At 42.2% G+C, this 16100-nt stretch overlaps 1 protein-coding gene across 1 annotated transcript; it reads left to right on the top strand.

Annotated features, from left to right (window-relative positions):
* Positions 1-1056: 1056 nt before the first annotated feature.
* LOC107326649 (E3 ubiquitin-protein ligase TRIM7-like) lies at positions 1057-12905 on the top strand. Its single transcript, XM_088128577.1, has 8 exons — positions 1057-1123; positions 2683-2975; positions 5264-5359; positions 7912-8142; positions 8343-8352; positions 8418-8472; positions 9874-9992; positions 12190-12905. The coding sequence occupies exons 1-8, from the start codon at positions 1057-1059 to the stop codon at positions 12705-12707; spliced, it is 1389 nt and encodes a 462-aa protein (XP_087984703.1). The 3' UTR covers positions 12708-12905.
* Positions 12906-16100: the final 3195 nt, after the last annotated feature.

Below are 16100 nucleotides of genomic sequence, written 5' to 3'. Positions count from 1 at the left end.
GAAATAGATGACGGCAGAGGCTGGTGCATTTGATATTTTATTTTCATGGACGGAGGAGGACAGGGAGCTGAGAGGCTGCCCTGATACACCCAACCATCCATGGGCAGGGACCCTGATGTGTGTGTTTACTGGGTGAATGGACATCTGGTTGACAGAGGAAGAGAAGGAAAATCTTATGAAGAATCCCCCTGCCCCATATTGGTGTTATGCAGTGTTTCTCAACCTTGGCAACTTTAAGACGAGTGGACTTCAACTCCCAGAATTCCCCAGCCAGCATGGGGGAGTCTGGGAGTTGAAGTCCACTCGTCTTAAAGTTACCAAGGTTGAGAAACACTGTTTTTATGGCTCAGCCAGGATGGCACGCTCCGACCTCCTACCAATGCCGGGAAAAAAAGCCTTTCGTGAGGTTTGCTGGGGCTTTATGCTGAGAGGACATGCAGAGGTGCTAATAGAAACCACCTTGATGATCATTAGTTTCCCGAAAGCAGCAAAAGGGACATCCCCTCCCCTCCCCTCCCCTCCATTTTTTCACTCGGTTACCAAACTAGGAAGATCATCTGCTTTCCCATTCGCGCGTGCCCGCCGAGGGCTTCGCTTCTTCTGCGCACGAAGCCCCGCCCACTTTCCCGGGCCGAGGTTCCCAAAACGAAACCGCAGGCCCGCTCGCGAAAAGAAAGGGGAGACGCCATTGGACGCGGCTGTCGCCCGTCTTGCCCAATCAGGATTGAGCATCTCTCTCTCGCTCTCAGGGCGGGTGACGGAGGGACAGACTAAAGGCAGAGCCGCGGCGCAGAGGCTCTCGGGAGTTGTAATTCAATAGGGGCGGGGTGGGGCGCCTCTAAAAGGCAGGCTGAGGGCTGAGCCGCGTTTCGCGGGACTTTCGGTTTTACTGAGCGGGCGGTTCCTATTGCTTGCAAATCAAGGTTCCTGGTTCAGCTCTTGAGGTATCGAGGCGAGACGCTCCTTTCACCGGATTTGCACCGGGCTTTGCGGGGTAAGCTACCCATAGGTTCTCAGTCCTTTCCTTTCCCTCCCTTCTCCTCCTTTGGGGACGCGATGGCGGATCGTTTCACTGCAGACACAGCAGCCCCGAAAGATGCTTGCCCTGATTTAGCGGCTGTGCGTAAGTCACTGAAAAAGCCTTTGGCCAGCCAGGTGCTTCCAATATGGTGCACTGTCACCCCCTAACAGGGATGATACTTGGGCAAATGATGGAAATCCAAGTCCCCATAGAAGTAGGTACGTGGAATGGTCAACCCCGATTTTGCCGCAAGTGGCGTTGCCTTAACTAAATATAAAATTTTAAACCTTCCTCCAAGCAGTATCGGTGCAGTGGGCTCCTGAAATGAAAAGGATTTGAAGTTTTTTTTTTGTTTATCTTAGTCTGCTTGCTCTTCCTCTCTAGGTTAGAGTTGTTTTCCTCCTGCTGGATAATATCCAACTCACTTTCTTCTTTTTTAAATTAAACCTCCCTTTCCAAATGTAAGGCTTGAGGTCACACAGAATGCTAGATTGTGGTTTGTTTAATCATTAACTGAATAAACCATAATTGGTGGAATTGGTTTGTGTCAAGATGTAACCATGGTTTAAACATAGTGCCTGAGTTTCCCAAACTGGCTAAGCCCACCCCAAACAAACCACATGAAGCCTCAGCCTGGGAAAGAGAATAGACCTAAACGTAGGCAGAATATGGATGAGTTCACTTGTCTTGTTTAAGCCAACATTTGAGTTGCATCTTTCTGGTTTAGGTTTTGTGTGAACACATCCTTTATTACATTACAATAGTCCCTGGGTTAAGAATGCCTGGGTTACAGATGACTCATAGTTAAGAACAGAGCCTATTGTAGCTAAATTTGAGTTAAATACACAATGATTCGTGTTCATTACACAATACTACTTATACAATATAATGCAATAATAGTGTTCTGGCCTACATACAAATTCAGCTTAAAGACAGACTTTGGGAATGGAACTCATTCTTAAACTGGGGACTACCTGTAGATTAAACCAAATTAAACTGTGGCTTAGCATGATGTATGAAGCTGATCAGTATTTTTAATGTTATGCGCTCTCAGTTAAAAAAGCCTGAACATTTTATGAGAACTTTTCTACATATGCACAATGTTGTTTATCTCAAAAGTGCAGAGTGTGATGGTTGCGTATGTATGCAACTGGCTTTAAGTGATTTTCTATGTAAAATCTTGTACATGTTGGTTGGATTTAAGCATTTTAACCCATGCTAGGTTAGCTGGATAAGTTACAACTAGCTGGGATCACCCAACATGCTAAACCAAACAAACCACATTTATGATTTAAAGTGTTGTGCAAAGAGTTGTTTTTCTTCACATTCACCTCTCACGATATGATTCAAATAGCAAGCTGTTGCCAACAAAAAAAGGCTGGTATTAAAATACCATGCTAGTCATTAAAAGATATATTTTTCTGTCTTCTGTTCCTTCCTCCCAGATTATAGCCTTGAAGCACTGAAAGAAAAGTTCCTTTTGGGATCTATGGAGATCTAGATAAGAAGAAAAGTGAAAAATCCACATTTTTTAAAAAAAATTGGTTTGATGGCTGCTGACAACCCCATGAAAAAATGTATCTTGGAAGTAAATTGCTCCATTTGCTGGGAATATTTCAGGGATCCCATAATTCTTGACTGTGGGCACATTTTCTGCCAAGATTGCATTATGAGGTGCTGGAAAGAGTCTCCAACAGAACTTGCCTGTCCTCAGTGCAAGGAGATAGTTTCTCAAGAGAGCTTCAGCCAAAACCAGCAACTGGACGATGTGATTAGATTACTCAAGCAACTAAGAGGTCAGGCAGAAGGAGAGACCATATGTCAGCAACATCAGGAACATTTGGAGCTCTTCTGTAAGAATGACCAGGTCTTTATCTGTTCAGTTTGTCATGGATCTGAGGAGCATCAAGCTCACACAGTTATCCCTGCAGAGAGAGCTGCTCTGGAATACAAGGTGGGGCCTTTCCATTTATGGTAGGATTTATGTGCTTTTCTATCTTTACCCAGCTGATCTTGGTATCCAACACCAACCAACCGTGAATCTTTGTAGGGATCAGACTTCACTGATTCTTTCCCTTGATTTTGAAATTGGGTCCTCAATTTTATGTTCAGTTTATGTGAAAACTTACCTCCTTCAGAAAACAATTATTTGTAACAATGAATTTTGTACCTTACCATTTGTAAACACTCTACTATAGACAAAAGCTGAGATTCTCTTTTACAGGTAACAATTGAAATACTTCTTCCTATTTCGGAATGTGTTTGGTATAGCTGGGTTCAGATTTGATGTTAGTTCTTGTATGCTAACACATTATTTTGGATAGTTATTGTATAACATAGCTCTACAGGGTGCAGTAGGCATATTGTAAGCTATGCCGAGAAAGATAAAAACTCTGTAGTCAAGATTTCCAGCAACTACATCAACAAATCCCAGAGTTTTCTTGACAAGATTTTCGGCAGTGGTTTGTCCTTGCCTTCTCTTTCCTAGGGCTGAGAGAGAGGGATTGGCCCAAACTTACCCAGCCTAAGGCAGGACTAGAACTCATAGTCTCCTGATTTCTAGCAATATTTGGTTTGGGAGATAGCTAGATAGAGGTAGTGCTCAGGTTATGACAGCAATGGGGACTGGGTTTACCATTGCTAAGCTAAGCAATCCTGACAGTTCCCATTGCTGTTGTAACCCCAGGACTATGTGGGTTGTTAAGCTGGAAGAGGCAGGAGTCCCAGGTAAGGAATATGAGGAGATGATGGGGTGCTAGCAGGCCAGCATGGGTGATGGGCAGTGTGGGTGGGCCAGCAAGGGCAGTGGGTGGGTGCTATAGAGTATGAGATCCTTGGGATCTCTTATTCCGTAGTGGGTCTCCTCAGGAGAAAAAGCGGTGGGAGCAACTTACAGGAGTGACTTGCAAACCTCCCCATTGACTTTGCTTGTGGGAAACTGGCAGAGAAGGTTGCAAACAGAGATCATGTGAATGCAGCTCACTGCAGCATCGTAATTGTGAGCTGAGCATCTGGATTGCAATCACGTGACCTTGGGGATGTTGTGACAGCCGCAGCTTTGCAAACCGGTCACAAGCCCCCTTTGTTCAGCTTCCTTGTAATTTTGAAAGGTTGCTGAATGAAGTCAAGGACTACCTGTAGATATGTTCTCTTCTGTGCTGTAATGTTCCCTTTTGTAAATGCATGTGGATCAAATAGCTCACAGGCAGTCCTTGTTTAACAACCACTCGTTCAGTGGCTGTTCAAAGTTACAGTGGCGCTGAATGAGAGAGACTTAGGACCAGTCCTTGTAGTTGTGGCCATTGCAGCATCCCTGTGGTCATGTGATTGCAATTCAGACACTGAATTGTCACAGCGTCTTGTAGTCATGTGATTGCAGTTTGCAAACTTCACTGCTGGCTTCCGACAAGCAAAGTCAATGGGGAAGCCAGCAGGAGGTTGCAAATGGAAATCATGTGATTGCAGGATGCTGTGACTGCATTGGATTTGCCCAATGGCAACTGGGACTGTTGGAACTGCCTTTGTAAATTGGTGCAGTCATGTGACATTGTGCTTTATGACCATATGTCTTAGCAGTGGTGTTCCTGGTCCCAATTACCGTTGGTAAGTGAGAACTACCTGTATTCTTTTGCAATAAGGCAACATATTAGGATTGAATTGTGTAACCCGAATTAGCTTTGATGAAATGGAGTGTTCAAGATTTGTGGTGGTGTGGTTACAATCATGCTTCTGTGAAAAAAGGGGAAATTGTCAGCTTGTGGGTAAAAGCCTCATACAGGTGCAGTAATAGCAGGAGTTTTATGTGACTACCTGAGAATATTGGGGAAGACCTAGTAAATAAGGAAAATCAAAAATTAGTATCTTTTCTGAGTAACACTTTATTAAAAGGTATAAGCTTTTGGGAACTGCAGCTCAGTTCATCAGGTGCATGGAGTGGTTAAGCTGTTCTACGATTTAAATTGGGGTGAGGTGGGGGGAAAGAAGGGGAAGTTAGGTTGTTAGGTAGGTGCAGGTTACATGTAAGACAGGTTATGAGTACTCATCAATTAACAACTGCGATGTGTGCTTGTGTTTGTTGCAAGCCCATTGATTAAAAAACACAAAGCTGGATAGAGTGATGGAGGCTTGAGGAAAGGGATAGGAAATATTCCTGAAGGATTTTCTCAGACTGATTTCAACTGATTAACCAGTTTTATGGATGAAGAGAGTGAGTACTTACTTTCTGCTCTTTTTTACTTTCAGGATCTGTTTTGCTGTTGCCTGAATGTTCTAAAGAAGGAAAAAGATGAGATTTTGAGACTTCAGTCAAACATGGAATATGAATGCCAAAGTCTGATGGTAGGTGACAGTGTTAACTGGGAATGATAATAGTGCCTTGAGTCAATCTTTGCTTCTAGTGACTACAAGCACAAGTCCATGGTCTGTGCAGTTTTCTTGGCAAGAGTTTGGGACGTGGTTTGCCCTTGCCTTTTTCTTCCTAAGGCTGAGAGGGAGTGACTGGCCCAAAGTCCCCCAGCTGGCTTTGTGCCTAAGGCAGGACTACAGCTCAGAGTCTCCTGGTTTCTAGCCTGTTGCCTTTAACTGCTACACCAAACTGGCTCTCAACTGGGAAGTAGGCAGCTGTAATTAAGCTGCGGTGTTCCCTATGACACTCTATGAAAGCAAAAGTTGGACTTTGAAGAAGCAGGACAGGAAATGTATTGACCCTTTTGAACTTTGGTGTTGGAGAAGACTGCTGCGAATACCGTGGGCAACCAAGAAAAAAGGGTCATCAAACAAATCAACCCAGAGTTCTCACTCAAGGCCCAAGTAGCCAGGGTCAAATTATCCTACTTCGGACACATTCTGTGAAGACCCAGCTCTCTGGAGAAGGCTTTAATGCTGGGAAACGTGGACAGAAAGAGAAGAAGAGAACAGCCAGCAGCAAGGGGGATGGACTGTATACAGTGGCAATGGATGCACTGTTGGAAGACCTGAAAGACCAGCTTAGGAACGGATCCTCATGGAGAAAATCTGTGTATGTGGTTGCTATGAGTCAACAATGATTTGATGGCACATAGTGAAATTTGAAAAAAATAATGCTGCATGCAATAGCCGATGCTGCTCTGATACTTCTTTAGAATGGTTCAGTCTTTCACTAGAACAAAAAACAAAACATTTTTAAGGATAGATAACTGACAACTTTTGGAAAAGGGCAGTGAAAATGGGGGGGGGGGGAGAGATACCTAGTGGGAATGTGATGCCCTCAGGTGTTTTCAGACTCCAGATGTCTTCAGCCTCTACCTGCTTGGTCAGAAGTCAAGAATGATGGTATTATAGTCGAAAAATGTTTGCAGGGATGTGACATGCCCATTTCTCCAGTAGTACAATAAGACCACATTGGGTGTTATATATTGATGGACACCATGAATTAGGATTGGATTCTGGGCAGGGAAACGTAGAATTGTAGCAGCTCTGTATGTTTTGAAAATCTCCCAGAAAAGCTTATAGTTGATTGAGAGGGCATTGTGATTTTTAGTGTGTGCATATTCATTTTTTTTTCATGTTGCCTTAATTAAAATGTTACACAAAAACTTGCTTCAAAGAGAAAGAAATATTTAAGAGTAGGAATCCTCACACATTTGAGGAAGTTGGGAAACAAAAAATGAAAGTTCTTATCCTTAGTTATCCTTACATTAGGCTACTGAAAATGTTTTTTAGATCAGGGATTCTCAAACTCTGGAGATTTGGAAATGTGGTGGCGGGCACTGGCTCACTAAGACAAGGTCATTATGGGAACTTGTTCCTGCTGTTCCTGGATGGGGACTTGTCCAAGCACAGTGGAAATGCAGCTTGGAAGGGAACCAGCCCTGGATACCTGTGAAAATTTAAATTTGATTATTGAATTTGGATTTATGACCCAGCCCCCATGAAATAAATGGTTTTCTTCATGGAGTATGTTTGTATGTGGGGGCACACAGCTTTATTTCTCATTTTGATCAATTTAATTGTGATCAATTGAAGTCCCATCAGTTCAGGTGACTGTGTTCATCTACTCTGTTATGCCATGACATTTAATTTGGTTGAACAGGTCATGGTGGCTTTGTTGGCATCTAACTTTTAAGTTACAATGCACTGTAGATTATTTGTTTTGACTTAAAGGTGTCTGGTTTAGGGCAGTGTTCTGCAGCCTTTGCATTCACAAGATGTCAGGATTTTAGTTTCAATAATTTGTCAGCCCGCAAGGCCTTTTCTGAGACTTTTGGAAATTTGGAAACCACACATCTGCCAAGATTGGGATATGTTAGTTTAGAGCAGTGTTTTTCAAACTTGGCAACTTTAAGATGTGTGGACTTCAACTCCCAGAATTGCCCAGCCAGCAAGGAGTTGAAATCCATGCATCTTAAAGCTGCCAAGTTTGACAAACATTGGTTTAGAGTAATATGTGAATCAGGATATTATATCTGGATTCATAACTTGCAATAAGCTTTGTTTTGCTTAATCTTGGTTATTAAACAAACCATAGTTAGCTGGGTTCATGTAGCCCTAAACTTAAAACAGATGTACAAGATGTACAATAAACTTAGCAAGATGTACAATCCAGCTGTAATTTGCAGCCAAAGAGAGGGTTTTGATTTAAGATTACAGGAAAGGAATTCCCTAGCTACTGTCAAACCTTAGCTTGACAACCCACTTAGTCATTTTAGTCAAGTTATTATCTGCTCTGTATATAACAGTTGCCTATTCCAGCAAAGTTTACAAAGAGATGTAATGTGAAGTGTTTTGACTATCCAAATTCTGTTTCTTCAAAAGTAGGTTGAAGGTGATAGGACTTGTTACTGTTTGTAAATGTGTTTTTCCCAATAGGGAAACAGATTAATTGTCTCTGTCTCTTCTTGGGTTTGTTATAGGAGCAAATAGAAATAGACAAAGACCTTGTGAAAGCTGATTTTGAGGAACTGCACCAGTTTCTTGAGGAGCATGAGAACATTCTGCTCACTAGGATGGAGGAAGTGGAAGAGAAGATTATGTGGGAGAAAAATGAGCATATTGACCGGCTCTCCAAGGAGCTCTGCTCCCTTGAGACCATTATTTGGGAAATGCAGGAGAAGTGTAAGCAACCAATAAATGAACTCCTACAGGTAAGACCATAGGGCAGAAATGGGCAGGAGTTCTCACATCTGTCCTTAGGCAGTGTTCCTTGGAGGAAGAGTGGGCATAAACCTCCAACATTTAGGAAGTATGAGAGATGTGAGTTTGTTTCTCCAGTTCACTCTCTCTGCCTCCATTTTGTCCAACTCTTCTCCTCTAATGATTCTGGAGACACATTGTGAATATTCAGGATGTGAGAAGTATCTGTTGAATGGCTTATGATGGGCACTGAGATTCCTCTTCTTTCTCTTTCCATCCATTCTAGGATACTGGAAGCACCTTGAAGAAGTAAGTGACTGTACACTAGGAATTAATCTTCTGTAGGAAAAGAAAAGCTTGGTCTTGTTTGGGGCCAGGTGGGTCAGTGTAAAAGTGAACTAGAAAGGTGGTAAAATACACTATTTGTTGAGGGCTTATTCTGAAAGTCTGTTGGATAATACTTCATCTTGCTCCTAAATTGTGTATAGTGGAGAGTAGATTGGGATCATAGTAAATCACATCCTTACCTCTTAATTGTCCAACAATAGCAACAGCTAAAAAACTTTCACTCTTTTATGTGAAAGGACTCAGTAGCTTGATGTTGGTACTGATTACATGTCCCAGACTGAATGAATGCTTAGAAGACATCTGTTAGTGGGTTCCTAAAGATGGAGTTGTTAACTAAGTGGCAGAATATCCACCTTGGATGCAGAAGGCCACAGATTCAGTCTCCACTGTCTCCAGGTAGGTTTGGATAAGTTTCTGCCTTGAAACCTGGAAAATGGCTGTTAGTAGTCTTAAGAGTTCATGTACTGTTGAAAGGTCAAAAGTTGCATGCATCTTTTTCCATCCTTCAAGAATAGTATTTCCTTCTGGAACCACTCTTCTTCTTGGGTGGAGATGGTCCCCTTTGTACAAGTAATGCCATCATAGCAGTTATTGGATTGACATCTTGCACTAAACTATTGATTTGGCTGTGTGTACTGTGTGAGTCCAGCCATTGTGGGTTGGAGAAGTGTAATTTATGGTTAACCATGCATTGTCAGCCTTGCGAGTTGGTCTAGAAGCACACCTAGAAGTACTAGTTCTAACTTTACTGTAAGGTTACATTAACAGAATCTTGCAAGTCTGAAAGTACATCTCTCCCCCCATTCTCACCTTTACAGTCCAAGAAACTAAGGAGGGTCCCTTCTGAGACTTGCCATGTCCCTATTCCTTCTGCAGACTCAGCTGCCAGTTGTCTGACCTTTGTCTAGTCTGCAGCTCTTCCACCTGCCTCCCATAGTCATTTTTATGTATCATTACATGTACAAACCAACCAATTGTGGCTTATTCAACAAACCATGATGAAACCATAGTTTATGCTGTGTGAATCCAGACCATGTACAGAAGTTATATTGGGTGAGGTAGACTAATGGATTCATTTAGCTATGAGGTGTTTTCCTATGTTCCTCTCCTTTTATTTGGGGATAAGGCCCAGGTAATTACATGATTCAAGTTTGTGTCTTAGCATCCACTGGTTTAGTTCACGCTATGCTAGCTGTAATGTGGTTTATTTTTGGCTTATGTGATCCTAGGTGATTATTGATACATCAGTGAGTTATGCTTAAGTAAATCCTGGCACAGTATAAAATGTGAATTAGTCACTCCCTCTTCTGCAATGCTTTTGCTCCTTATTCTCTTTGTGATTCCTGTGTATTCTGAATTTCATGGTTTGGTAAGTGACTTTTTTTCTTCTCCAGATTCTTGACAAAAGACACATTTGGTGGCCCAGTGACGATTCCAGCAGCACTGAAATGGGAACTCTGGGACCTGTGTGATTTAAATGCTATTTTGCAGAATGCTGTGAAGCAATTTAAAGGTTGGAAATATGATTCAGAGGGCAATGCCCCAATTCTTTCTTTCTTTAAAAATATGAATTGCTGTAAAAAGTTCACAGAACAGCTTATTTAAAATCAGCCTCCCTGAACTCTCTTGTTTTCGGGAGTGCTGAATTACAACTCCCATCATAGAATCAAATCCATCTTCGCTATAGTCATAGACCAGAATGCACAAGACCCTGGTGGTTAAAATGAAAAATGTGCACTAATCAGAGTATGCTGTGATCATCAGTATAACGTCCTGACTCTCACTTCAAGTCCATGTTGTACAGTCATACAACAGATTTGGCAACTAAAATGTGACCTTAGAATTTCTATCAGCTGAAAAGAACTAAGTATACAATTTGTTTGAATGGTCTGGAGGTTTTTTTTTGTTTTTTTTTTAAAAGAGGCTGAGTTAAAATAAGTCAAATCAAGAGTAAAATTGACAGTACTCAAGAGTACGTTCAGTTGACTCGATCTCATCCGGTTCACGTGGACAGAGTCCCTGGGAAACTGAGGTGGTGTGATGCTTTCTAATGTTGCTGATGGTTGATCATTAAATTGGGCTCTGGAAAATACCCATCAATATTGGTGATGGGTAAGTGAATACTAAGTAGACTAGTGGACTGTTGAGGGCTCTTTGAGGGTCAATACATCTATGAAGTTTGACTTTAAGTCATTTAGAACTCTACATCCCAACTCCCATCATTCCTGCCTCAAATACTTCTGTGTCTGCGTTGGGCCAAAGTTGGATGTTTCTAAGTCCTACAACCACCCTAACTTGTGATGAAGTGTTTGTTACTTTTCTGTGACAAAAAGGTTGGTGGGTGGGGCTGTTCTATGCAACTAAATTAGGATTCTAATTTTTTGAAATTTGCTGTCAAATTGTATTACTGTTACAGAATAATAATAAAAAAATTGCTACTAGAGAGTAATATTAATGATACGTAATGTAAGTTAACTTTAAATTGAATCACATTTGGTTTTTATTCTGATCCCAGCCATTTCTGTGTTTCGGCTCTTGACTGTTATTTGGAGTACAGATGGTCCTCGCTTAACAACCACAGTTGGGACTGGAATTTAGGTTGCTAAGCGATGCGGTCATTAAATAAATCATGTGATTGGACCTGATTTTACAACCTTTTTTGCAGTGGCTGTTAAGTGAATCAACGTGGTTAAATGAATCATGTGGTCGTTAAGCAAATCACATGGTTAAGTGAATCGTGGTTCCCCATTGATTTTGCTTGTCAGAAGCCAGCTGGGAAGGTCACAATTGGTGATCATGTAACCCTGGGATGCTGCAACTGTCATAAGTACGAGCTGGTTACCAAGCACCCAGAATGTGATCATGTGACTGCGGGGGTACTGCAAAGGTCATAACTTTGGGCACCGGTCTAAATCACTTTTTTAGCACTGTGGTAGTTTTGAATGGTCACTAAAAGAACGGTTGTTAAGCAAGAGCTACCTGTATAGCCTACAACACCTCTTTCAAAAGCCAAGTCCAGCCTTCAGCCTACAATAATTATTCTCTTCTGCAGCAGTGTTCATTCTTACCTTTCCTTCCCCAGATGTGATAAACTCTGGATTCCTGCTGCGTAAAGGTAAGCTTCTGGGCCCAAGGAAGGACCAAATTCATAAGAACCTGTTTACTGTATTCCTTTCTTATCCTGTTAGGGCCAAATCTGATTAACTTTTGGCACTGGGGGCTCCACAGGGTGTGTTTAAAAAGTCAAGATGTTAGCTACGATCATATGATCAAAACTCCGCCTTTTTATGTGGGATATTGGTGTTTAGTTTTGTTTGTAGAACTAGGTATCCTTGCGATTCCTTCTAACTTTATGATCCGAGGATCCAAACATGGCTCCACCATGAGAAATTTGAAAGGGCTGTGAAATAACAGGGCCACATCTGCTTGTGTTAGGGGGATGTAAAAGACAGGGTTAAAATTACCAGAGAACTCTCATTGTTTTTTCAACAATGTATTGTACATCTTAAGGGTACGTGCAGAACTTTCTGTCACAAAACATTCAAACTATAGAATAAACCTTTCTGAACAATATAGAAGTGTACCAAACTCAGAATGGCTTATTCCAGAGTCACTTTCTCTTTATTAATGTCTCCAGGCTCAGGAGGTGAGTTTTGCTCACCAATTATTCTGCTCATGCTTTTTTTTTTTTCTGTTTTTCCTCCTTGTAGCCCAAGTGACTTTGGATCCAGACACAGCTCACCCCAGACTTGCTCTGTCTGAGGATTGGAAGAGTATGATCCTGGGAAACAAGCCTAGGATTAAGCTCCATTGCTGTCAAAGATTTGACCAATGTCTTTTTGTGCTAGGGCATGAGAAATTCAAGGCAGGCAGGTATTACTGGGAAGTCACTGTAGGGAATGAGGATGGCTGGGGCCTGGGGGTTGCCAGGGCCTCTGTGAGGCGCAAAGGCGTTGTCTCCATAGATCCTGCAGAAGGAATCTGGGCAATGGCAAAGTGGGGAGACCACTGTGCAATTCTTCTCCCTCCTAATTTCCCCATCCTGCCTATCAGCTGGGATCTCAAGAGGATCCGAGTATCTCTGAATTATGCTGGACAGCGGCTGTCCTTTTTTGATGCAGATAGAGGGGTTCTGTTGTTTGCCTTCTTGGAGGCTTCATTTTCTGGAGAATCCCTCCACCCCTTCTTTTGGCTTCAGGGGAAGGCCCAACTTACTCTCTGTCATTAAAACCATTCAACCTTGCTTGTAGGCTGTACTCTTCCCAGCTCCATCACATTTGTAATTCTCAATCCAGATCTCAGTTTCCTTCCACCTCATTTCCATACCCTCCCAATCCTCCAGCTACAGAGGATTGGAAAGGCCCAATTTCTGTCTTTATGACAGCCTGATCCTTAAAGCAGCTATCTTCAATCTGGTGTGCTGGAGAATAATATCTTGGAATTTTTAGAGTTGAAATCCATCCCACCTAGAGGATACCTAATGGTGGATGGATGATTTAATGGTGCTCCTAAATGAGAAGCCTCTTCTTAAAATCCCTGTGAGATAAGGGGGTGGTTCTTAACTTGGGCTTTCCCAGGGATTAGTAATGTTTGAGGAGTTGGGGGCTACAATTCATGTCTCCTAACCTTCTAAAGGGCTGCAGTAGGCAATCTGGTGCTCTGTGATGTATCCAGAATGGGTATGGCCAATGTTTTCTGCAGTTTTGGCAAGTTTTAAAGTTTGGATTGGGAGCAGGAGGCCTCCAGAGGCAAACCACTCCCATTCCCATTTGTCTCTATCCAAAACCTCAAAGGTATTTACATTTATGAATGTTGAACGTTCTGCAATAAATTAAAGGTTCATTTTCTTGTATGCTTCCTGTGCTTTCCCAAAACACAGCCCTCTTGGCATCTAGAACCCCTTTTGCTCTTGAGGATTGTTCCATCAGGGCATATTGGATCATCTATAACTGGCTTATCTCCTATCCTTCCGCTGTGCCTGTGACCTAGTCCTCCAACCGAAAGGGGCTGATACAGATGTGGTAGGTAAGGCAACCAGCTTCATGCAGCTACAAGAGACACACAGCGTCTCATTCATTACCCACCACATCTTTTACCCATCCCCTCCACTGGTGCTCCATTCCATGTTTCACCCTTATTTTTTTCTGAGGGGTTAAGCAAATCTTGGATATCAAGAACTGAGCTGCAGTTATCCATCGCCTCTGTTATTGCAAGAAGGCCTATGTGGGGCTCAAAATCTATTGATCATGGATGATTGTTGGAATGAGACAAAGAGGGGGACTATCCAGATGAGGCAGCAAGCAGGCTCGGCTGCTGGACCCAGTCAAGTTGGGAGACTGGGCTTGATGCATTTGATAAATGGAACCTCTGAGTTGGTGGGATGCAACAGGCTATTGACTCACAAGGTAGACTCCTGGGATCTTAGCTTGTAGAGAATAACATGACCAGGTGGTTCTTGTGCGGAAAATAGGAGGAGAGAGGAGTATTAGGTATGTTCACCGCCTGGAGTTATTTATAAAAAAAAAAAAAGGATAAAAAATCTGAAAGCTTCAGAGGCAGCCTTGCTCCTGGATAAACCTATCCAAAGACCAGAGAGCCTTTCATTCAGATTACTGTAACACACTCTACATGGGGCCACACTTAGACTATTGAGGAAACATAATTTGTTCAGTACAGTAGCAAAAACCACTCTAGTTTGTTCTTTGCAGACCACATTACACCTGTTTGAAATTAGCTGCACTGATTTCCCGTTCCTGTTTAGGCCCAACTCCAGATCCTGAGCTGTACCTCCAAAGCCTGAGCAATATCTGTGGAATCAAAATCTTAAGTTATTCTCATGGATTTGTTGATATTGCCTTTAATGAAAATTTTAGTTTTGCACTAATATTTTGATATATTGCTTGGTGGTGTATTAATTACACAGCTCCAGACAGCTGGACAAGATCAAGGAAGGAAGAAAGGACTACAGAGATTTCAGTAAGGTCTATTGAATGTTAGTCTGGGTAAATACAGAACCTTGGAAACGGTGAATTTCCCTTGAGTTAATTAAGGCAGAATCCCTTGGGAATGCTTTGAAATGCTTCTTTCCAGGTTTCCCAGTTGCCATGTATGAAATAAGCTGTCAGCTGACTGGGCAGCAGGGAAGGGAAGGGTGTGTTAAAAAAAAAAAAAAAAAATTGTAGCCAGACCTGTGTGATTAAACCCCTCCCTTGACTGCGTGGCTATCATCTTGACTTTGTTGACCACCCCCGTGGCCCTCCTGACCGCTTATGTCATTCCACTCCTTTACCAGCCTCCCCACAAGCTCACAAATTATAATTTTTATTCCTTGCATTGATTCCCCCACTCCCAATACTTGTAATCTGCCTCTCAAGATGGAAAAGTTATATATACAGTGGTACCTCGGTTTACGAACTTAATTCGTTCTGTGACTCTGGTCGCACCCCGAATTGGTCGCAACCCGAAGGAAATTTCCCCATAAGGTTCAATGTAATTACCGTTAATCCGTTCTGGCGTGGAAGACAGGGAGGTGGCTATTGCCTGGAGGGAGAGTCCCCCTCCCTACGACCACGTGTCAGGGGCGGAAAATGGCCATGGACCACGTGTCGGGCGGAAAAATGGCCGCAGACCACGTGTCAGGGGTGGAAAATGGCCGTGGACCGTGTCACGGGAGGGAAAATGGCCGTGTATCCTGTTCATATCCCGAGACGGAGTTCGCAAACTGAGGTAACCCGAAAAGTTCGTTAACAGAGACGTTCGTAACCCGAGGTTCCACTGTATATAAAAAGATGAAACTATGTTCTCTGAAGAAGATGGCATTCTTCAAACAACAAGTTTGCCCATGATTTACTGAATTTACTGAAAAGTTTCCGTTCACACAAACCACTGAGGTTCCTTTTTTTATCCGAGGGCACTGGACAAACAACTTCTACCAGGTCATAAGGAAAAATATGCAACTAAATGAGTTTATTATTTATTGATTGATTAGCCCTTAGGCCATATCAGAATAGAGAATATAAAAAAAATCAGACCATATATTAAAATAGAATAAGAAAAAAAATTTAAAAAAGGAAAATGCAAATCATATTTCTGTATTACTTGTAAATATGCAACTAAATGAAGAATTTCCCCAACGTGGGAAAGCAGGACCCTGAATTTGTCAGGCTTTTGGTGTGATCCTATGGAGTGTGTGACAATTTATAATCAATGTTTATTCAGCATCAAACCAGGCTAACCCTTATTCCATTACTGGCTATCTTGAATAAGGATGTCCTCTATCACTGAATCCCAGTTTGGAATAAAATTGACACAGTGAGGAATGGGGGAAGTTCCACAAGGTTCATTGTGGTTTACTGCTGGGACTGGCCTCTTCTATACTATTCATGACTTGGATGTTGTTTTATCACTTTTGAAATGACCCAAAAGCGACTGGAATAGCTAATACACTAGAAGACAAACAAATTCAAAATGATCTAAAACTGATAAAGGAAATCTAGGCTGCATCAACAGAAATATGTCTTACTGTGGTATGTCAACCTGAACAGTATTCAAAAGGAACAGCAGATCATGCATCTCTCATCATCTGCCTCCCTATCTTCTACCTATCTACCCATCCTTCCAT

The sequence above is a fragment of the Python bivittatus genome, unplaced genomic scaffold (genome assembly GCF_059951505.1).
Source record: "Python bivittatus isolate LINGU-HERP-01145 unplaced genomic scaffold, Pbiv_v1 ctg000750_np1212, whole genome shotgun sequence".
Lineage (NCBI taxonomy): Eukaryota > Metazoa > Chordata > Lepidosauria > Squamata > Pythonidae > Python > Python bivittatus.
Note: the sequence above shows the minus strand (reverse complement) of the source record. Positions and strands in the feature narration are given on the sequence as shown.

Excerpts from the sequence above, each read along its gene's own strand:
- LOC107326649 (XM_088128577.1), top strand. The coding sequence starts at position 1,057 with ATGGCGGATCGTTTCACTGCAGACACAGCAGCCCCGAAAGATGCTTGC. Across the intron at positions 1,124-2,682 it reads CCCTGATTTAGCGGCTGTGC|ATTGCATTATGAGGTGCTGG; the intron begins GTAAGTCACTGA and ends TTTTCTGCCAAG. Across the intron at positions 8,473-9,873 it reads ACACTAGGAATTAATCTTCT|ATTCTTGACAAAAGACACAT; the intron begins GTAGGAAAAGAA and ends TTTCTTCTCCAG.